General features: G+C 41.2%; 1 protein-coding gene across 1 annotated transcript in view; it reads right to left on the reverse strand.

Moving 5' to 3' along the window:
• Positions 1 to 20,414, reverse strand: part of slc12a9 (solute carrier family 12 member 9) — an 85,185-nt gene extending 64,771 nt beyond the window's left edge. Inside the window, exons 1-2 of the mRNA XM_084319687.1 lie at positions 20,254 to 20,414; positions 5,459 to 5,710 (exon numbers count right to left, since the gene is read on the reverse strand). Coding sequence (XP_084175813.1) covers positions 5,459 to 5,666 — 208 coding nt within the window. The 5' untranslated portion in view covers positions 5,667 to 5,710; positions 20,254 to 20,414. The remainder of the gene's footprint in view (positions 1 to 5,458; positions 5,711 to 20,253) is intronic.
• Positions 20,415 to 23,273: the final 2,859 nt, after the last annotated feature.

The raw sequence follows: 23,273 nt of genomic DNA on the forward strand, positions 1-23,273 counted from the left end.
TCTGACACCATCAACCTCTTCAAAACCAAGCTAAAAACCCACCTGTTCACACTTGCCTTCACGCAACATGGCCCCGCTCCCAAGTAGCCCACCCCTGACCTTTTTTTTAAGCCATAGATTCCGTTGTTTTGTTTTGTTTTGTTTTGTTGTTTGTTTGTTTGTTAATTTCAACCACTTCATCCAATTGGACAGAACTTGCCTCCTTTTTATTTTTTATCTCTCATCTTATTTGTTTTTTCTTGTTGTTACTATACACAGATCTTTTATGTATTTTATTATATTTTTTTTCTCAATTTTATTTCTTATTTTTATTTTTTTCCATCCTTTCCTTGTACAGTGTCCTTGAGTCTGAGAAAGGCGCTTCTCTCTTAAAATTCAATCTATTATTATTATTATTATTATTAGCAATACGATTTAAAAAGTTATAGCCCTGCAAAGAAGGTGAACATCTCCATAGACTTACAGTGCTGGCAGAGATCAACCAGCGATGAATATAAGCGTGGCAGAGAATGGGTTAAAGATGGTTGTTTGTTGTTTTTTTTGCAGGAAGTGTATTGGCACATTCAACTTCTGATTGGTTAAAAAATGCCTTCATGTTCGCCACCTACTGCCACCTACTGCTTTGACATTGTACTACATCACTGTGCTCAGGAGGCAAAACCAATGTCTAACTTGCCTGCCATTACGTTGCGTTCTGGAAAGCGAAACTGACCCAGACAACAAAACGAAAACTGGCTATTAGTGTAACCGCAGCCTGAGAGTTAACCGAGAGTGGCAATCTCAAAACAACTACCCCACTTTGAGAAGATTTTCAAGGGAAAGCAAGCACACACAAGTCATTGAATGTAGGCTAGAATGGGAATATGAAAGGTGATTTATGTGCAACCTGCAGTAGTTAATAGGCCTAATTTTGATTAATATATTATTTAAGTTACTATTATTTTAATTTAATTATATCTACTACTCAGGGAAGTAATGCAATTATTATTTGAATGTAAATAAATCTACTAGCCTACTCAGGGAAGTACTGCAGGCTAATTATTGTTATTTGAATGAAAATAAATCTCTTACTCAGGGAAGTAGCCTACTGTAGGCCTACAACTACATTTTTAATTAGGCCTAATTATTTCACAGTGGCACAGGATAATTTTGTTATTTTTCAAATAAAATATAAAACTAAAATTGTGTCTTGTTATGTTAATCTTGTCTTGTGAGTAGTAGCGGAAATGGCATGCTCGTAGCCTAAAATGTATTCTAGCCTACATCTAGGTGGGGACCAGGTTAGGTGGGGCTTGGAATATTTCCAACTACCCAAGTGGGGCCTGATTGAAACAGTTTGGGAACCACTGGTCTAACCCATGTATGTGCTAAATAAAATCAGTTTATTTTAATATATGACCAGTAAGTTTTTCTTCTGTATATGATATACTTTATTCAATTGGATGATATACTTTATTAAGATTAACCAATATCTGAAATATATATATATTTTTTTTAATCTAACCTGTAACTGAGGGGTTACAAAACCCTGACTGTATTAAAGATTGTGATAGATTAAACCACTTCTAATTATGTACTTAGTATTACTTGCCAGACAGTACAACTAATTATGGCAGACACTCATAATAACACGGCACGGTGACAAAGAAATATCATTGAGGGTATTTATTATTATGCAGCAAATTGTACAGATATGAGAATTAAGGTCGCGCTTGTATGGCGAAGAATATGCATAAGTCAGTCAGTAGCAAAAGTCAGTGGGAATAGAATAATTCCTACGATGGGGTACTAGGCTAACGCCGCCTGGCGTAGGATGGTAGTATAGGGGGGAAAACTGGTACCGCTGGAGACAAGGGGGGTTTCCTACCAGAGATGTAAGCTCTGGAGGGAAGAAGAATGTTCGGATACTCAGTCTGTTCAATTGAAGAAGAAGGGGGTTCACGTACAGAATCCAGTCCTTGTAATCCAAATGCTCAGCAACAAAGCAATAACTGTAATCCAATTGCACAATAGCAATGATGATAGCCAGCTAGCTTCGGTCCACGAAGCCAGCCCGAAGTAGATCCTCACGGTGGTTAAATCCAAACGACAGTGGGTATTAACGATGCTCTTCTCCAAGGGTAGTACGTTCCACAATCACTATAATCCAACCAATACTGGTTCTGCAATCGCCGCCGTCGGTTCCAATATGCACATGTCCAGTAGGTTCTCTGACTAGGCCCTCCTCGTGTACTGGCACCAATGTATTTAGTCCACGCACACTGGCTAAGGTTCCACTAGCTAAACGAACGAACTTCTGGGTAATGCTGCACATGAACGAACTGCTGTTGGCACGATACACAATAAATAACGACTCTTACTTCACATTAAGCTAAGTCGAACTTGACGTTACTGCATTAAATCTGACACTTTTACTATTCAATTTGCACGTGGTTCTCAACGCTCTGTTAGACGAACTGCTTCTCACTACATTAGAATCACACTGAACTTGATGAACAGCTACTGTTCGCACCTGCCGCAATATATATACTTAAGTGGCTTTCTAGTGCCAAACCTCAGTTCTCGTCTCGAATCAATGCGCCGTCTCCAGGCATGTTCCAACATGCCTGGACTCGCCTTTGAACCTGACTTTGGGGGCTTGCCGCCTGGCGCCGAGAACGTTATCCAATGAGGAAAGTGAATATTACTGGGATTCAAACGCAGGCTTAAAGGGATATAACGTGTATATATAAATAATATACAAGGTATATAAAACAATAAATGCAGATTCTCAGCTTAACATACATAAACATAACCCAAACTAACCTCACCGTCATGCACTTGTCCTAATATACTAACCTACACTTGTTACTTGTTTATTGTACAATGTTACTTGTTTATTGCACAATGTTGATTCTATTATGTTATTTGCACATTGTTGCGGGCAAGACCACCCGCATTTCATTGTATACTTGTATGCCGTGACAAATAAATCTCTTGACTTGACTTGACTACACAGTAGGTTTATCACACTTTCATCACACTTTGATGAACACATTGTTATTCAGCTAATTTGAGTTGTGCCCTTCCTGATGACTTGTCGTACAGAACTTGTAAGTCGCTTTGGGTAAAAGCGTGAGCTAAATGACTAAATGTAAATGTAAATTAAGATGTATTGTCGTTATCAATTGCATTGCACTTGTTACATGTGGTAAATAAAATCTTGAATTTCTTAAATCTCTCAGAAATACGTCCTCTGGACCTTTATGTTATTCATGTTGGTGTGCTTTTATTTGATACGTTTGCCTATTGTAAGGTGTCTATTTAAGCAATAGCTCACAACAGTATATGTGTATGTATACAGTATGGTTATTATATCACAGCTAAGGGGCATAGTTCAGCCCAACACGAAGCGGTATAAAGTAATAATAATAATAATAAGTCATTACATTTATATAGCGCTTTTCTAGACACTGAAAGCGCTCCCCACAATATATAGGGTGGAAATTGCCTCCTTCACCACCACTGGTAGCACCCAACCTTGGGCTATGCAGGCTCAATGGCTGCCATACACTGGAACCAGGCACACATGACACTACACAATGGCTGAACAGCTCAGGAGACAGGGATTGATATCAGCCAATTAAGGGGAAGGGATGATTAGGTGGCCTTGATGTCAGAGACCCGATTGGGAATTTGGCCAGGAACGTCGGGAACCCCCTACTCTTTGCGATAAGCGCTGTGGGTTCTTTAACGACAAGATTTAGTCAGGACCTCAGTTTAGCGTCTCATCCGAAGGACGGCACTCGCTGCTATACGGTGTCTCTATCACTGTAACAGGGGCATTGTTACGGACTAGTCCAGAGGACAGAGTGCCCTGACCGGGGCTTGAACCGGTGATCTTCCGATCATGAGTCCGGAGCTCTACTCATGTAGCCACATAGCCGAAGTAGGCTATGGCAATATGAGTAAGACACACTTCAATTTAAATGTTTATGTTATTATTATTAGAAAATCTTTATTAGTAAATAATAATGTTCAAAATAAAATAGACATGGAAGGCGGTTGCTATGCAACATACTTACACACTAAGTAGCTGGCATTCTTTTTTTCATAGTCGGGCAGATATGCCGACTATTTACAGGCCGGACAATGTTTTAACATACATTATTATACAGTTTTAATATTTTTTCAGGCGAGAATGTACCCATTTAGATTCCAATATGTAGTCAGTTCGTCCCAAATAACCCCTATTTTGGACATTTGTTCCACCGTTTTTGGAGATTGTGCGGCTGCGATGCCCAGTTTAACTGGGAATCCCTGTTGAACGTGAAGTTAACTATCATAACCAACCGTCCTGCTATATTCCTTTATCTGTAATTTATTAGTCTCCCCAGTTAGTAACATTTATTGGAAGTGTCAATAATCAAAGAATCTAGGTCAGGGAATTTTACCATGGTTATCATTCAAACTGGTAACCATTTTATCCCTATTCACTATCCAGAGATTTAAAAAGAAAATCTATTACTATTAACTCATTGACCGTCAAACTCGAGATAAGTCGGGTTATCTCGCCATGCGTTGAACGCCAGAAACCCGAGATTTCTCGGGTTTTGGTCCTTTGATCTTTTCCTTTGATCCCGGTTCTATACGGTCAGCCGGAGCCCTCTAGGTGTCTCCGATTCATCTGCCTACGTTGGAATTGTAATGACGATCGAATCTCACCAGGTGGCAGTATCGCCTACCTTTTGTCTGAACTAAACTGTCTCTGTCCTGCTCCCTTTCTTTCCTGACTCGCTCTGAGGGGGAGGAGCTCTTGCAGAGCAATCGCTAGGAGATCTCCTCGCCTCAAAACCTATAGTTTCCCATATAAGAGTAATTACATATAAACGAGTAATCGCGATCGCCGATGGGATCATTGGAATTATTTTTTTTAGAGTACCTTCTGGCTAAGGTAAGGTATATTATTCTATGTCTATTTTACCAAACCTGACACATGTTTCTGTAACGATCACAGTGTTGTATCTTACCGGACCTAAACCAAGCTTTTACGATCGCATTTTCGTGAAGGCACATATGTACATGGTATATACCTTTGATTTGGGACTATTTGGGGCTTCAGGCGATCAACCAGAACGATTTGGGCTTATTGCATAAAACGTGTCATATCTCACGATCTATGAAAAAAGACTGGATTATTTTGGAAATGGGGCGATGTTTAGCGTGTAACAAACTACAGTGTGTAGAAATGAACTGATTAGTCAGTAATGGACTATGAACAATACCTGTAAAATGAGCCATACTATTGTCTCCATAGCTATAATACAGAACACACAATGGGTCTGCAAACATCGCTAAAATGGTCAATAATGCTGGCGCCATTTAGTAAAGATGGCGAAAGCTGGTGGCAGTCAAAGAGTTAATATCGTACCGCATCCAAATATGTTAATAGCTCTTTAAAAAAGGCATCTGCACCCACCGGTTCTTAGGAAGAGAACGATGCTGAACATGGACAGGATGGTAGGCACCATCACACCGAAGAAGGTGTTGAGTTTGCGCGGCCCCGCGCTGTGGCCCTCGGCCCCGGGGCTGTCGGGGGTCACCTCGGGCTCCAGGCCGCACACGCTCATGCCAACGTGCAAACCACACACCCCGGGGGCAAGCAGGGGTGTGTGTTCGCTTGACATGGTCCAGGTAGGAGAGGGCTGCTGCTCGACTTACTCTGCTGGTCCTGTGGAAAGGAAATGAATGAATGAATGAAGTTAATTTCAAACAATAAAAATATAATTTGCTGTAAAAGAAATTTACAAAATAAACTAAGATAAAATAATAAACAAAACACTGTCTCTTGTCCGAAAAGGAATAGGGAGAAGCAATATGCTTATCAGGTCCTACACCCCTTATTGCAATAAACCCTAAAAAAAAAAAAACGATTCCAACAAAATCACTTGCAAACAAAATTACTTGATCAGTCAATCGATTGTACAGTTAATATACAATCATTACTGTTAGTGAATAATAAGTTATTTTACAACCAATAGGCTACTGTCCAATCCATCTTAAAAGCATAAAAAGGTATATGCTGACTAGATCAGAACCAAAACTAACAAACGAAACCAAGACAAGTCAATAATTTCAACATCTCCATTTACAAAAGTAAATGTGGTCGGCAAAAAATATACTGTGGTGTTACTAAGGGATGTAGCACCACCCCCCCCCCCCCCCCCCCCCCAACTCGCAGCAGGCCACGCGATTATTTCCAAATGTGTTTGATTTTATTTGGGCGTGAAGCTTTGTCTGAACGGCATTGTGCAACTACACTGTACAGTACACATTGTTATACCTGTATCTGCATCTGTGCGTATGCCGTATGAGCCTGTGTATACACACACACACATGTATGTTTATTCATGCTGTGCACCATGCACAGTATACATACATTTATCTTTTAATTACATTTGTTCATTTACCTGTCAAGATTTTGGCTTGTGTATTTCGGTCTACTTTGCTGTTGCTTGCACACTGGTTGGATGCCAACTGTATTTTTATTTTATTTTTTTATTTTTTTTTATTTTTAACCTTTATTTAACCAGGCAGGTCAATTAAGAACACATTCTTATTTACAATGACTGCTTGACGGGGAAAGGGGACACAAAAAGTAAATAGAAAAGAGACAGATGACCATGGAGGTAAGGGAAATAATTAAAACAAACACCAAATACAATTACAAGGTATGTAATACATGAAGCAGAACAGACAATTTACAGTTAAGAGGCTGGGTGACAGGCTGTGTGTGTAACCAACTCTGCAATAGAGACCTTAAAAGTAGTGGGGGGGGATTTGTCCATTTTCAAAGTCTTTGTGCTTCATGACAATAAAGTGAATCCATCAGAGTGATTCCGGCAACAGCCAATGGGAATGCTCCAGGGGGATATTGAATTAAGAGATATGAAAGAGGTTCCTTGTCTCTGAAGATATCATGACACACACCATGATATCATGTAATGCAGAACAATGAGGCTGTTTTTTTCTTCTGCGTTAGCCAACTCGTGTTTCTGTGTTGACTGCTTTGCTCTACTATAGGTGGTATGGATGGTACGCCATACCAACACTCATGGTTAACGGTAGAGAATAGGCTGGTTTTCAACAGTTACATTTTTCAGGAACACCGTCTTTTCATCTCAACCTGTTTTCTTATACAAACAAATTGTCAGATGCAGTCAGGTCCATTCTTATTTTACTAGGTCAGCCGATGATTCTTATTTTACTAGGTCAGCCGATGATGGACAAATTATGTTACCACGTCCAAAATCAAATGCTTTAAAGAGGACTGTTGTTTATCGTGCCATCAATCATTGGAATAACTGCCCACTGAACATAAGTAAATTGAATAGCAAAGTGTCTTTCAAATACCACCTGAGAATGCACTACTTAAATATGTGAGCAAAATATTCTGATGTTGATAATGATGTCTGTCTACAATGTTTTAGTGTTTTTAGATTATCATTGTTAATTATGATTGTCATATGTATCCCATGTTGTTATGTTTTGTGTTTTCTGTTGTCTTTCTGTGTGGACTCCAGGAAGATTAGCTCGCCACTTAGGTGGCAGCTAATGGGGATCCTTTTAAACAATAAACAACAACAACAATACCCCCCTTCCCCCCCAGGGGGCATTCAGAGAGTGTCTGGGGGCACTGGGTGCAGAATTGTTGAAAGGGGGACGCTGAGAGCTCAAAGGCGCTAGTTTGTTTTATTTATTATCATCGTTAATATCAGGACAACAACTTGACTGGAACCAGAGAGGAGCCTACATGCAGCGAGCACAATCACAATCCAAAATCCCACTTCAGAAACAGGGAAAGATCCTTTTTATATCAAGACAATTTTTACTTTTTTAGTACAAATCTGAATCCAGGAAAGAAAAGAAAAATGTGCATTGTATAGGGTCCCATTGTTAGAAGCCTGCATTTGACACACAACACTGGCTTAATTGACCCAACAAACTGAGCCAAATAGAAACATGAATGGCTGAGAATTTCAGAGATACCCATCATAAACAGAAAATAATCATAATTGAAATTAAATTCCCATTAGATGTGGGGGTTAAGGGGGGCGTTATGGAACATGGGCATCATATAGGGGGGTATTGACCCAAAATGGTTGAGAACCCATGCTCTACTACAAGCTGTTCAAGTCTGTGCATCAATCAAAATGAAACTGGTATGGACCTTTAAAAAAGGGAACATGTACGTCAACATTATGGGAAATGTGCTTACCGTCTTCTCCAGAGTCAGACAAGAAGATAGAAGATACCAATTTCTCTGTGCGTTCAGTACAAAGCTATCTGTCTGCAACCTAGCCTAGCTTAGCACAAATGAATGGAAGCGGATACGGACCGCTAGCCTAGCTTAAAACTCTGGGAGAGGTGTTTTTGGCCAACAGCTAGGCTAGTCGTCTGTATCCACTTCCATTCATTTGTGCTAAGCTAGGCTAGCTTGCAGAGGTATAGCTTTCTACTGAACGCACAGAGAGGAAGTTGGTATCTATCTTTTTGTCTGACTCTGGAGATAGTATGGTGGCTTAGCAAAAAATTTTGGACGCGCCGGACAAAAGCACCACATTTTTTCCATGTGTTCCCCATCGCCATAGCTTTCATTTTGGGGTAGGGGCCACGTCATCATGATGGATTTCAAGATGGCCGCCATGTAAAATCAAGGTTCTGCCCATTAATAAATATCTTTGTCGCTCAATATTTGAGCTAACACAAAGGTATTGGTATCCCTGTAAACTAGAGAAGCTAAGCTTTAAAGCCCAACTGTTGGGAAGGAAGTTTTAATAGGCAATGATTCAAAATTATGTAAAATTTTCGACCTAGAGAAAACTGCCATGCTCATCTTCCAAAAGGTCCCTTGGGCGTTCACATAAATATATCAGAGTGCACATGGTTTTATAGGTACCCACAAGCCTCTTCTTTCCAGACATACCCACTTTGTCCAACTTGCATGCTATTTGGGGCAATAATCAAGCAGGTTTGTGCATGTGGTACAAATGTGTCGAACATTGGGTTAGGGTTTGTTGTTAGAATGTTGAACATAGATCAATTTTGGTGTCAAACTACAAATTTTCTGGGTCAATAAATGTGTTAATGCTATAAGAATATCCTGGTCGTTTGGTCATTACGGTGTTGATGACCGGTATAGCCACCGACAGCTGTCATGAGACAGAGTATGGCCACCGCGGGAATTTTTATGAAACATTCTGATATTTTTGCAGGTCTTGTGCAGTGGTCTCGTGCATGCCACTGTCAACCAAGCAACCGACAGTGGCACGACTCAAGACGCGCACCGTTTGACAATGATATGCATGCATGCAGCATAATTTGCGAGTGCTCTCATGAGTCGTGACTGAGGAGAGGATGGCCCGCAGGCCGCAGGAATTTCTATAAACATTCTGATACTTTGATTAGTTAACTATCTATTCTGTTAGTTAACTATGTATTGATAGATAACTTATTACATATTAATATGATATTGTAAGGGGCAGGACCAGATAAGCTTTGCTTCTTTCTGTCCCTTCTCGAACAAAACCATTTGTCTTGAGCTATGTTGATTATTCCCTCCATAGGAAGATATATTTAAATGTATTTGTATTTTATTTCGTTTTTATTTATTTTTTGTTATTACAAATGTGTGTTTATGGTTGAAAATGTTCGAGATAAATAAAGATCAAATCAAATCTAACTGAAGAAGTTATCCCTCTTCTAACAAGAGAGAAAAACGTATAGTTTAGCTTTAAACTATAACGTCATTGCTTATTAGGGATGGGTACCAAATTCGGTACTTTTAAAGGTACTTACCGAAACACGTCGGTACTACAGAGTATCGATTAAATTTTTTTTTACCTTTTTTCTTTTCATGTCAACGTTCACACGCACAATATACGTATCAGGGCCGACGTTCCACTCTACTGGTTAAAGTTGCTTCGGCTCAAACAAGGGACTAAACACGTTTCGCAATTATGCCACATCAATGTGGAACGCCCTACCCAAAGCTGTAAAGGAATGTGAATCCCTACCCACATTCAAAACCGCTCTTAAAGAGCACCTACGGGAGGCTGCAATTCGAAACTGGCCACCGTAAATGCCCAAAACCCCCACCACCTCCTAATAGACAATCTCCTCCCCACCTCATGTATATATTCCCTCCCCGCCGTATGTATATTTCTCTCCCACCCACCCACCCCCTCCTAATGTACAGTCCCATCCCCATCATATGTATATACTCTTGTCAGGATCTAAGGGTAACAGTACTGTATATTTGAATACCGTTTGTCACAAATGTATCAGTACTAAATACCTATATGTCATGTATGTTGTGTATGTCATAAATGTCTATATGAATTGAAAATGGGGGGGGCGGCTACGTGGCATAGTGGGCAAGGCGCTTGCCACGAATGCGGAGACGCTGGGCTCGCCTGTTCGAACCCAGCGCTCCACATTGCTTTCAGTTTAGCTGGTCGTTCATACTAATACACATTGGCCGTATTAGGGGGTGGGAAACTGATGGGTGGGGATCGGGCGTTGTGGACAGCGACTCCTACAGGTCGGTTGGTGCGCCTGCGCAGTAGAATCAGGAAGTGTCGGGGGCAGGGGTGCAGTCATAATATGGGCGAAGGCCAAACGCCTGCGCACGCCCATACATGTTCCCTCGGTTGCGCACAGAACAGATGATACACCTTGTCTCATCCTTCCAGTCGAGAGATCAAGCAACCCCCCACCTACAGGGCTTGTATTTGGTTGTCGTATCCTATTATTATGCAAAGTCTAGGTGATAAGTGCCGGCGACGAGTAATTTTTGTGTGGCCGGCCGGCACTTACCACCTAGACTTTGCATAATAATAGGATGCGCGCACTTCGGCCTCAGTGACGAAGCCCAAGCGTCGTTTGACCGTGTATGCCCAGCACTGCACCCCTGGTCGGGGGCAGCGTGAGCCTCCCACGCGTTACTCCTCGCCACTGAGAGATCGAGCTGCGCAGGTGAAAAGATGCGACTGCTGTTACCTCAAGTACCGGAGGGGACTTGTGCTATGTATGACTTAGTCCACATTGCAGCCGGCTTGTGGGAGGCAAGAAACAGCGTTCGTGACAGGGGAGGGTTGAATTGGATGATACGAAAATTGGGATGGGAGAAAATATAGAAAATGGGAGAAAAAGTGGATAAAAAAAATGAATTGAAAATGGGGGACCCTGATGGAAACAAGACAAACGTCTTTCTCAGGTCTGCATCCCCTTAACAATTGTGTGTATTGAGCCGTACTGTATTGTACCCATTCTGCAATCTGTTAAATAAAGTTTTCATTCATTCATTCGTGAGTAGTACGTTCGTTGATAAAGAAAAATAAGCCGCCAGCTTATAAATCCACAGCCGCTCCGGTGTAAAACAAAGATATCAAAATGGTTTATTTCTCTTCCACAGCAAAGTCTTTCTTTACAGAAGTGATCCTAAAGCTATTTTCCTAAATATTCACGTCACTACAAGGTAAGAAAACTGTATTTTCCCAGTCTCCAAAATCACAGCAGACTCGAAAATTCCTCCTCACCTGAAAGCCGTAAATAAACAGCAAAAGGCACCCTGGTCTAGAAATGCAGGCTTCAATCTATGTTGTTTAGTCTATCTGTTCAGTACTGCTCAGCACTGTTTCAAGATGCACAATGAGCTCTTCCTCTTCTTCTTCTTCTTCTTCTTCTTTAGAATTTCCGGTGTAGACGCATCGTGGCGTATTACTGCCCTCCGCAGTTCTTTTGATAAGCTCTTCTTCTTCTTCTTCTTTCTTATCTTGAATTTCCCGCAGGCGTATTACTGCCCTCCTCAGTTCTTATACTACGCTAGTGGTATGGTTTCCATAGTTAGGCCTCTGGTAAATCAACTTTTGATTGTTTGCCCTCTTCTTCTTCTCATCTTCAAAACACATTACATCTTAAAAACACATTACTATCGACTATCTCCTTCTTCTCTGCTCCTCTTGCCTGTCCAATACTAATAAATACAATAACGCTATATCCTCTGATACAACTCTGACGTGTGCAGAAATGTCAGCACTGACTCTCATTATCCATGCCAAAGAAAGATTTAAGAGAGAAGGAAGAGACTCCCAACTCTACCAGACTTTTATAAAAGATTTCCCTCTTTCCCTTTTTTTTTTATTGATCTTTTCCCCCCTCCATTTTCCTCCGATTTTCTCCCATCCCAATGTTAGTCGTATGCCAATTCCCAATCCCCTTCCTGGTCGCTGCGCACTTACCCCCCAGTCAGATCATCTGGGAGAGTGGAGGCTATCCATGCTTCCTCCGACACACGTCCAGCCAATCAACCGCTTCTTTTCACCTGGCAGCGCGGATCCTCCCCGAGAGAGCGTAGCGTGTGGAAGGATCACACTATCCCACTCAGGTCCTATCCGTGCTTAGCAGGCGCCCCGACCAAACTGTAGGAGTCGCTGTTTACAACGACCCGGACCCACCCCGCCAGCTTCTCCCACACTCTAATACAGCCAATTGTATTAGTGTGAACGGCCAGCCAAGCTGGTGACAACCCCGGAGCTGTGAGCTGGATTCGAACAGGCGAATCCAGCTCACAGCTCCGGGGTTGGTGACGAACGCAATCTCCGCTACGCCACCTAACCGCCCTTCCCTCTCTTTCCTATACCTTTCACATTCTAGGAAAACATGCCCGACAGTTTCAGTCTCTCCACATTCACACTGCCCATCTGGATGTTTTCCCACAATGCACAAGGTACTGTTCAACCCACAGTGTCCCAGCCTCAATCTACACATCTTCACCCTATCACTCCTAGACCCATATCCATCCACCTTGATTTTGACCCGAGGCTGCAGAGAGAAATAGTGCCTTCCCTTGGTCCCCTTTTCCCACTCAGCCTGCCACTCAGCCTCAACTCCTTTCTTTATCTTCTCTCTGAGTTCTACTCTTCCCATTGAAATGCCTATCTCTTCCTCCCTTCCCAGGCTCTGTTTGGCAAGGGAGTCAGCCATCTCATTTCCCGCAATCCCAGCATGCCCCGGAACCCAACAAAACTCCACTGACCAGCCTGCCTTCGCAATCCTATATAAAACCAACATTATTTCCTGAATGAGATCAGGGCGAGCTTTAGACCCACCTGCACTCAGAGCCATCAGTGCAGCAGCCGAGTCAGAACATATAATCACCTGGCTTGGTCCCACTTCCTCCACCCACCACAATGCCCAGAGAATGATAGGCAACTCTGTCACAAATACAGAGCTGCCATCAGATATTCTCCGTCCTTACCGATCCCTAACCGAGGCACACACCACCCAAAGCCTGCCCTCCCACTTTCAGGATCCACAGAGCCATCAGTGAAAACGAGAATTGTTGAATATATATAGACAAATGTTCTAGAATGTTTGATTATGACATCGATCATACTGTGACATCACGAATGCTCTAAAATGTTCCATTATGACATCATACTGTGACATCACAAATATTCTAGAATGTTTGACTAACATCATACTGTGACATCACGAATGTTCTAGAAGGTTCTATTATGACAAATAATACGGTTCAATGACTTTATCTAAATCCAATCAATATTCCTAATGCCGTTTCAATGTAAGGTTATAAAAATAAACATAAACATTCATATAATACAATAACCTAAATATATAGCTTTGGCTCCTCTACAATACGCTTACCTAGGATTTGACTTGATTCAACAACAAAGGGGTACCGGTATCGATTCACAGGTACCGGTACCGTATCGGTTCAAATGTGAACGGTACCCATCCCTATTGCTTATGTCCAGAGATTCCACCTTTGATAACTAAAGTAATGACACTTGACTTACCCGTTATATTATGTTTTGCCTTTTTAAACATGTCGCGCTGTCCTCTGGCTGCGCTAAGCCACGACAGCTGTCACGAGACGTGCACTGAGAGCTGGCCAGTATACTGCAGGAATTTTTATGAAACATTCTGATTTTTTCGCGGGCACGAGACCACTGCACAAGACCCGCGAAAATATCTCCATAACAGTTAAATGCGCCTGTACGGGCTAAAGAGTTATGATAATAATAAATGTAACGCGTGATCCTAATAAAATGTCTATTCGATTCATGCATGTCTTTGATTGATTGAAAACTTTATTAACAGATTGCAGAATGGGTACAGTACAGTACAGCTCAATACATACAATTGTTAAGGGGATGCAGACCAGAGAAAGACTTTAGTCTTGTTTACATCAGGGTCCCCCATTTTCAATTCATCATAACATATATGACACACACGACATACAGATAGTATGTACATCTATACATTTATGACATACCATAAATGTACTTGACTGTTAAACAAGTAAAAAATTATGTAAATATGTTGTTAGAATGGTACAAATATTCATCTGGTGACATTCTTCATAGCATTAACACATTATTGACCCAGAAAATGTATAGTTTGACACCAAAATTGATCTTCTATGTTCAACATTCTAACAACAAACCCTAACCCAACATTCACATTTTTGGCAGTTGTTAGAATGTTCGACACATTTGTACCACATGCACAAACCTGCTTGATTATTGCCCCAAATAGCATGCAAGTTGGACAAATTGGGTATGTCTGGAAAGAAGAGGCTTGTGGGTACCTATAAAACCAATGTTCACTCTGATATATTCATGTGAACAGCCAAGGGACCTTTTGGAAGATGAGCATGGCAGTTTTTTCTAGGCGAAAATTTTACATAATTTTGAATCATTGCCTATTAAAAACCCCTTCCCAACAGTTGGGCTTAATGAAAATGATACCAATGGAAAGCTTCTCTAGTTTACATGGATACCAATACCTTTGTGTTCGCTCAAATATTGAGCGCGCTATGGACCAAGATATTTATTAATGGGCAGAACCGACCACGGAACACCTGGCGCAGAGACTTGGAAGATGATGCCAAGAAGATGGGACACACCTGGGGCCAGCTTGAGAGGTTGTCTCAGGATCGGGATGCTTGGAGAACCCTTGTTGATGGCCTATGCCCCAAACGGGGTAAAAGGTGTAAGTAAGAACCTTGATTTTACATGGCGGCCATCTTGAAATCCATCATGATGACGTGGGCCCTACCCCAAAATGAAAGCTATGATGATGAGGAACACGTGGGGAAAATGTGGTGTTTTTGTCCGGTGCGTCCACATCCTTCTCCTTTAAGATCCAACATGGTAGTTGGGTAAGTAAGTAAAGTTTATTTATATAGCACTTTTCACAGAGACAACTCACAAAGTGCTTTACATACAGCAGAAATTAAATAAAATAAAAAGCAAGAACCATTCAAGAACAAAACACAATGCATCATAGAGAAACAAAACAAAAGACATATTTTATAACTGGAGGAGAAGCTTTTTAAAATTTCAACAGACGCTACTGCTCTTAGGCCACGAGGAAGGGCATTCCAGAGTCTAGGCGCTACAGTTTGAAAGGCTCTGTCACCTTTGGTGATCAGCCTGGTGCGCGGAATGACCAACAGATCCTGGTCAGCTGTCCTCAGGGTCCTGCTGCCGTGAAAACTTTCGGCAACCAACATGTCCTTCCGCGTTGCTCTGATTGGCCAGCATTGGCCAGTGCTCTCCTTCGTGAATACCAGCGCTCTACGCTCGTTCCCTGAGGCTCCCCCAGGTTAATACGCGACGCGATAATCGCCCTGGTTAATTACCTTTTAAATATCTGTTATGTGGTTAGGGTATGTATGTTTTTTAAATAAATGCCCAGTCTTGTAAATAATAATAACAATAATTGCGTTGTGAAACCTGTGGTGCTCAAGTGCAACATCCCATGGGACACGTGAGCCTTCAGAGCTGCTCTTATTTGTAAATAGAAGAAAAATGAGTTTTTCATTGTTCAAGAGTGGATATATGTTGCAGAACATGCCTGTTAATTACCTTTTAAATATCTGTTATGTGGTTAGGGTATGTATGTTTTTTTTAAATAAATGCCCAGTCTTGTAAATAATAATAACAATAATTGCGTTGTGAAACCTGTGGTGCTCAAGTGCAACATCCCTATACTATATACTCATGCAGGGAACAAACTTAACTTTTTGACTTACCAGCCATTTGGCTGGTAGATTTTTAAAAGTACCAGCAGGGCTGTACACTGCGATGATATCGTCGCGAATTGCCCCTTTAATTGGCCGTTGCGATTGGTAAATATTATCTGGGGGCGGGCTTGCGAGCAGTGCTTTCAAGCCTTGCATTCGCATTTCACTCCTAAATTATCCAAGGCGTGTGATGACGCCACTCACGCGAGCTGAGCAGTGAGCAGGTATGATCAGCGGGAACAATCGACTGAGCACTCACTCTGATAGACTGGCTGAAGCTATGCTATGAAGAAAAGTAAAGTTAGTATTGCTTCATATTTTCGACACGTTCAACCTCCTATAGTGAGCCGAACTGAACTGAACTCAGACACACGGAGAGAGCTGCGGCGTCTGCTGCTCCTCCCGCACCCGTGGCTGTTGTAAACACTAGTCGAACACTGGGACCTCGGTGAGCCTGCCAGCCGGCTAGCTACTGATATCAACAAATCCTCCAGCAAGTCTAGTAGTGCATGATAGCTCGCGTTAGCTTACTGTTCAAAACGAAACGTCCCATTAAACTAAATAGTTCAGATAGCTCCTGATATCAATGTCTTATAAGTTATAACACTGAGTCGATGCGTATTCGAGCTGAGGGCACGCTGAATATAGTCAATAGGGTCCAGCTGCAGCGCCGGAGAATTCTGGCCGTAGCTGGAGGCTACAGTATAGGGTCCAGCTGCAGCTCCGGAGAATCCTGGCTGTAGCTGGAGGCTACTCGAGTACACACAGACAGTGGAGCTGGTTGCATATAGCGAGCATTTTGACTTGTTGCGTGGTGGCGATGTCTCGCAGATAATACAACTACAAGTATGATTATATAATATATATATTTTATTAAAAAAAATATATATATAAAATAATTTCTTTTCTTTTTTTTTTTAAATCAAAAACAATCGAACATTTGCCCCTAAAAAATATTTTTTTAAGTGTGCCCCTAGTGAAAAAGCTTAGCGTACAGCCCTGACCAGGCAGCCGGGCAGATTTTTTACTAGCCAAAAATTATAAATAGCTTTTTAGTATATCGCCATGTGTTATTATTACATATAATACTCTCATATGCTATTTTCAATTAATATCATAAACAACATAAGGAATATTAGCATAATTTTGAGTGGACTGAAGGAATGAGTCAGCGTTAATAGTTTTAAATGCAAATAATTTATTGAAACATAGAAGTGGGGTCGGGACACACACACACACTGTGTTTCAACTCACCACCCCCGCATCATATTGTAGTCAGTCTTCAAACTTCCACTCACCTCAAAAATTTATATATTTGAATATCAACATTATCTGTCCATCCTCAGTAATCCTCAGTTTACTATAATATACTCCTGTCCTGAGTCCTGACTAGTGACTCCGTCGTCTTTCCAAACGCACGCACGCACACACACACACACACACACACACAGGGAAGGGGAGAGTGCCCCCCCCCCCCATTTCCCTTTCCTCAGTGCTGTTTACTGTGGCTCTGCCTCGTCTGATCATCGGGATTAGCTTGTTAGCTGACGTTAACGTTGTAGTGATTGGTACATAAACGTTAATTTCGGGCGATGTGGGCATAAAGGAATGGCGACGGTGCAAAGCATGTAGCTGCATTGGACTCGTTGTGAGAAGAAAAAAAACATCACAGACTTATTTCGCGTCTGTAGGCGAACTGCTGTGTTAACGCTGCTCTGTTTACAACGCTGCTCTGTTTTCAAGAAACAACACGGACTGGGCGGATATCATATGACTCGCGGAGTTGCTAGAGGGTTTTCAAAATAAGAGTATCATATTAACCTGAACGTTGCTAGCTGCCGGAGCCCAGATATTATGACTGAAGCTGCGCTTGGGGCGGCAATGAGACCCGCACAGGATTTTCAAAATAAAAGTGTCGATATGAATTACACGCCAGCTGGCGGGCAGACTATTATTTTTAGACGCCAGACGGTAAATCTACACGCATTTGGCGATGGGCGCCCAGTTATTTTGTTCCCTGTACTCATGTACCATGTTCTACAGTAAGTGGGGAGTGTAAACATTTATAGTTAAAGACAGTAGAGCTTGAGTACTTTCGATAGGGCTTTGATTCAAACCGGTGCATGAGATGAGGTTCTATATGTAGAACATGGTACAGTAAGTCGGGAGTGTAAACATTTATAGTTAAAGACAGTAGAGCTTGAGTACTTTCTATAGGGCTTTGATTCAAACCGGTGCATGAGATGAGGTTCTATATGTAGATTAGAACATGGTACGGTAAGTGGGGAGTGTAAACATTTATAGTTAAAGACAGTAGAGCTTGAGTACTTTCGATAGGGCTTTGATTCAAACCGGTGCATGAGATGAGGTTCTATATGTAGAACATGGTACAGTAAGTGGGGAGTGTAAACATTTATAGTTAAAGACAGTAGAGCTTGAGTACTTTCGATAGGGCATTGATTCAAACCGGTGCATGAGATGAGGTTCTATATGTAGAACATGGTACAGTACGTGGGGAGTGTAAACATTTATAGTTAAAGACAGTAGAGGTTGAGTTCTTTCGATAGGGCTTTGATTCAAACCGGTGCATGAGATGAGGTTCTATATGTAGAACATAGTACAGTAAGTGGGGAGTGTAAACAGTGATTTAAACCCCCTCAATGTACAGTGATTCAAACCCCCTCAATGTACAGTTTCTGACAGCCGGGCTGTGTTGTCACGCGAAATAACGTTATGAATAAAACGCGAAATAACATTATATAACGTTATGTTATAACGTTACAATGTACAGTTTCTGACAGCTGGGCTGTGTTGTCACGCGAAATAACGTTATGAGTGAATCTGGTAGTTGTTTTGATAAATATGTATTCTACGGATTCGAACATAACATTACATTTCCGCGATTAGCCTTGCTTGGCGTGTGAGTGCCGTCAAAAAGAAAATGCGCATGCGCGCGTTACCGCCGTAGGGGGGAAACGAGCGTAGAGGGCTGGCCGATTGCTGGCCAATCAGAGCAACGCGGAAGGACATGTTGGTTGCCGAAAGTATTCACGCGTCCTGCTGGGCACATAATGGTTCCAGCAGGTCGGTTAAGTATTCTGTATTCTGGTAGAGGAGCTAAAGGTGCCCCCACCCCCTCTAGCTCCTCCCTTGTACACAAAGTGGAACAAATCCGTTACATCCCAGTTTACAGAGTTACTCAGCAAAATAATTTTTGACGTAATATGATGTAATTTTTTGCTATACAAAATACGAATCTGTATTTCTATTTAGATCAAGTATTTCAAAACTAACATTAGGGGGTTCATTATGCACTCATCCATTTGAATGATATAGATCTATATCATTCAAATGGATTAGTGCATATGAACCCAGGGCTAATGTTAGTTTTGAAATACTAATGTTAGTTTTAGTTTGACATTAATTAGTCGAACTACATTAATTAATGAATGACAAATAATAATACAAATATTATTTGTATTATTATTATTTTAGTCATTCATTAATTAATGTCAAATTTGACACAATGGAATAGAATGCCATCCTAGCTTTAGCCTGACTACCTCGAGATAGCTTAGCCAAGAAATCACATGGCCGTGTGAGTCATAATTAAAAAAAAATGTAACACAATTAATTATGTATTGAATCAAATGACAAGGGCAAAATACCAGGGGCAGCTGTAGGGGTTTAAGGTTCCTCTACTCTACTTTTAGACCACATACATTTGGGGTAAGTATACACAATTGAAGAGTTTGAGTTGGCAGTATAGCCTTTTGTCAACTAATGTTATTGTTTACCAACATTACCGATACTAGAGGATTCGCAATTTTTTTATCAAACTTTTTAGAATTGTCTCGGTTCCGGTGCGGGCAGGTACACATCCTGAATAAACTACTATTACTATTGCAGTGGGCTACTTAGCAAACAATCAAGTCTTACGTTACCTCCACAGCAAAACATAGGAAATACTCGGCATTTGATTATGTTTATGCAAGATGAATCAAGTGGCATGCTCCTTAATATTTATCTATCCCTCATCATCATGCATGACAGTTTATGATTGATCTGTACGTGCTACTGAAACACAGTACAAAACGCCGGTTGTAAAACCATATTGAATGCTGGTGCAAATAAAAATTAGAAAGACTTGTCAAACTCACCCAAAGCTCCGTGAGTGTTTCATATACTTCCTGCTTCACGCAAACTCATCAGCTGTTATTGCGTCACTTCACGGGCGGGGATTGGGGCAAAGCGCGCATAGAACAAGACGCTCTTTTAAATGATTATGATGCAGAAAAGCGCATTAGTCGAATAAAAACAACAAAACCACTCGCGTCTATCGGGGAACGTTGAGGCTGGTATGGGATGCTGCTGTAGACCTGTATCCCCCACATACACAGGCATGGCACGCCTTATTCACTCGCTATTTGCTCAAAGGATGTCACGGGACTGTAGCATTTGTGCATGTGACTGTTAAAAGGGGGAGGGTCAAAATATCACAAATACATGTTGACGAACCGAAGGTGATGAGGTCCAAGGACTCTCAAGAACAACAAGAGGAGAAGTAGCATACTGTCTAAGCATTTTCCCAACACACTACTTTACATAGAAATAGGCCGAGTATGATATAATAACCCTATCATCTGCCTGTCTTCAATGTCATCTTGAGGGTCGGGTCAGGGTTGCACAACTGGATTCAAGTACAAAAATAAATGTTGGTAACTGTACAAATGTGGTCAAGTAGGCCTACTGAGGAAAACCCCAGTCATCAGACTACAGATTACTTGTGGAAAAACTAGTGATTACTTTAGTTTTGTGATGAAAAGAGAATCATGTTTGAATGGTTACAAACATTATGATGCGCACTACTTGTAAATAATGTTAATCAGAATTTTTTTGACAATGATAATAAAGTTATTCAAATGAGTCTCTATTTTGGGATACATTGTCAGTTCTACCTTTCAGTTCTGTGCCTTTAGCAGGCAAAGTCATCCTGAAGTGAATCTAACCTGGTTATGTTACTGTGTTACACTTTGTTACTAGTGACAGTTGCACACAGGTAATCAATCAGTCATCTGTAACGGAATATACATTATAGTCTTCACCCTCACCAACCCTGATCTTGGTACAAGGTGCGGCATCCTGTTATGCTCTTCACTCGTTTCCTTTCCTCCCTCTCACCACCACTTGTCTCCTAAAGAAAGGGGAGAGGAGGGGGAAATTGGGACAGAACATTTAGCTTCAGCATCATAGAGGAGACGTCTGTGCCATGCCACTTCATACTAAATATTTATTACACTGATTCTTGAGAGTCGGGACAAAACACTTTTTAAATATTATATTTTGAGAATGCACACTATATTAATTAGAGTTATATATTCATGTAGAGAAAGGTCTGAGCTATTTAACCATGTAAAGGTGCGGGCTCTACATAGAAAAACATTTTCAACAAATTCACATGTTTCCCTTTGAAACTTGATTTGTGTTAACTCCGTCAGACACACAAAAAAGTATATAATTCTAATTATTCCAGTCCAACAAGAATCTGAAGTTCTGAAGTATGTTGTAATAGTGTTTAGTTACTCTGGTATGCAATAAAATATAATATATAAACCTCAGGTGTAATTTCACACTATTCTGAAAACCCAGAGTTAGAAATATTAGCATTTTCAAACTTTGTTTTTAATTTTGATATGATAAAAAAAATATCATTAAGTAAATAAGACACAAGAGGATGAAGATCTAATGCTCCTTTATTACTTAAACAACATAAACTGAAGAAGGAATTTGTATTTCCCCCAAGATTAACAAAAATAAATATCTGACGGTGTTGACAATGATCTGACGGTGTTGACGAGAAACTGACAGAGTTGACACAATTGGATTTGCATCTCTGCTCAATTTTTTAAACAGATGGAAGTGACAATAATAAGAACTAATAACTCCTTGTCTTATACTGAACATTTTGTTAACTCAATTGTAATAAACAACAAACTTTACATACACTGTTTCCAACTATTACAAAATGCACCGTTTCCAACAACAAAAACAGTAATGGAGAACAGGACCCCTTCTTCTCGTCCCTGTTTTCATCTACCTCCTCTACACCACTTCCTGATCTCCACTTTCTCACCCACTTCTCCTCTTCCTTTCCTTCTGCATTTCTGATTAGTTTCACTATGATGTCTTGAACTGGGCAGAAACAGACATCCTTCTTGCCACATTTGGGCTGAACCACATTTCTGTTGGACCATGGGGTTGCAGAAATTCCACTTTCACATCTTGTTGCTCATTATCCACATCGATGGTCTTGGCTAGCCACCAGTGGTCATCATATACTACTGCTAACCAGTCTCCATTACTAAGGCTGCTAATAGTCTTTACTGTCACCGTACCCTCAGGACCTTTCAAAGGTTCTTCGTCCAACACCTCCATTACATCTTCCATCTCCATACCCTCTTCCATCTCATTTTCCATCTCCTCCCACAACATGGCCAGAGGACAGGTCTCTTCTTCCTTGCCCTCCGTGTATCACTCTGCTGTTCTCATGGGTTGCCATGGTAATAGGAGGTAGCTGGGCAGAAGCACTGGCAATCCAACATCTCGCTGCAAAAGCAGGATAGTTGTCTGTTGTGGATCCTGTCCTTATGTGCGATGATCTGGTGTATTTGTCTTGTTGAGGGAACCGGTTTGAGAGGATTCATGAGAAGTGTGTCGTATCTTTGCATGTCTTCTTCCACAATATGATACAGCTGAACACCATTCAGACTGTTTGAGACCTTTTTGAAGAATATGTGTCCATCAGTCACATAATTTCCTCTCAGGACCAGGTTGTCAGCTGTTCTTTTTACTGTTCCGCCAATGCCGTCTGGTGCGCCCTTACCATGAGAAGTGGGGAAGAAGTTCCACGTTGTCCTTTCAAACCCCAGTGTAGGTGGGATACCAGACAGAAGAAAAAAGTTCTTCTTGTTCTTGTTTGCTTGGACCATCAGACCAAAAGTGCACGGTGGTAACCTGTGGATATTTTGTCTTGATATCTTTTAGGACTGGATCCATTTGTGTCCAGATTGCTGCAGCATCCTGTCTCTTTGACTCTGACAGTGTGCAAAACCCTGCCTTTCCACCCTTAGTGTAATACATTCTGGTATGGAGTGTTATCTGTGGCAGATTTTGTCCGAAA

Source organism: Notolepis coatsorum (genome assembly GCF_963971535.1).
Source record: "Notolepis coatsorum genome assembly, chromosome: 8".
Classification (NCBI taxonomy): domain Eukaryota; kingdom Metazoa; phylum Chordata; class Actinopteri; order Aulopiformes; family Paralepididae; genus Notolepis; species Notolepis coatsorum.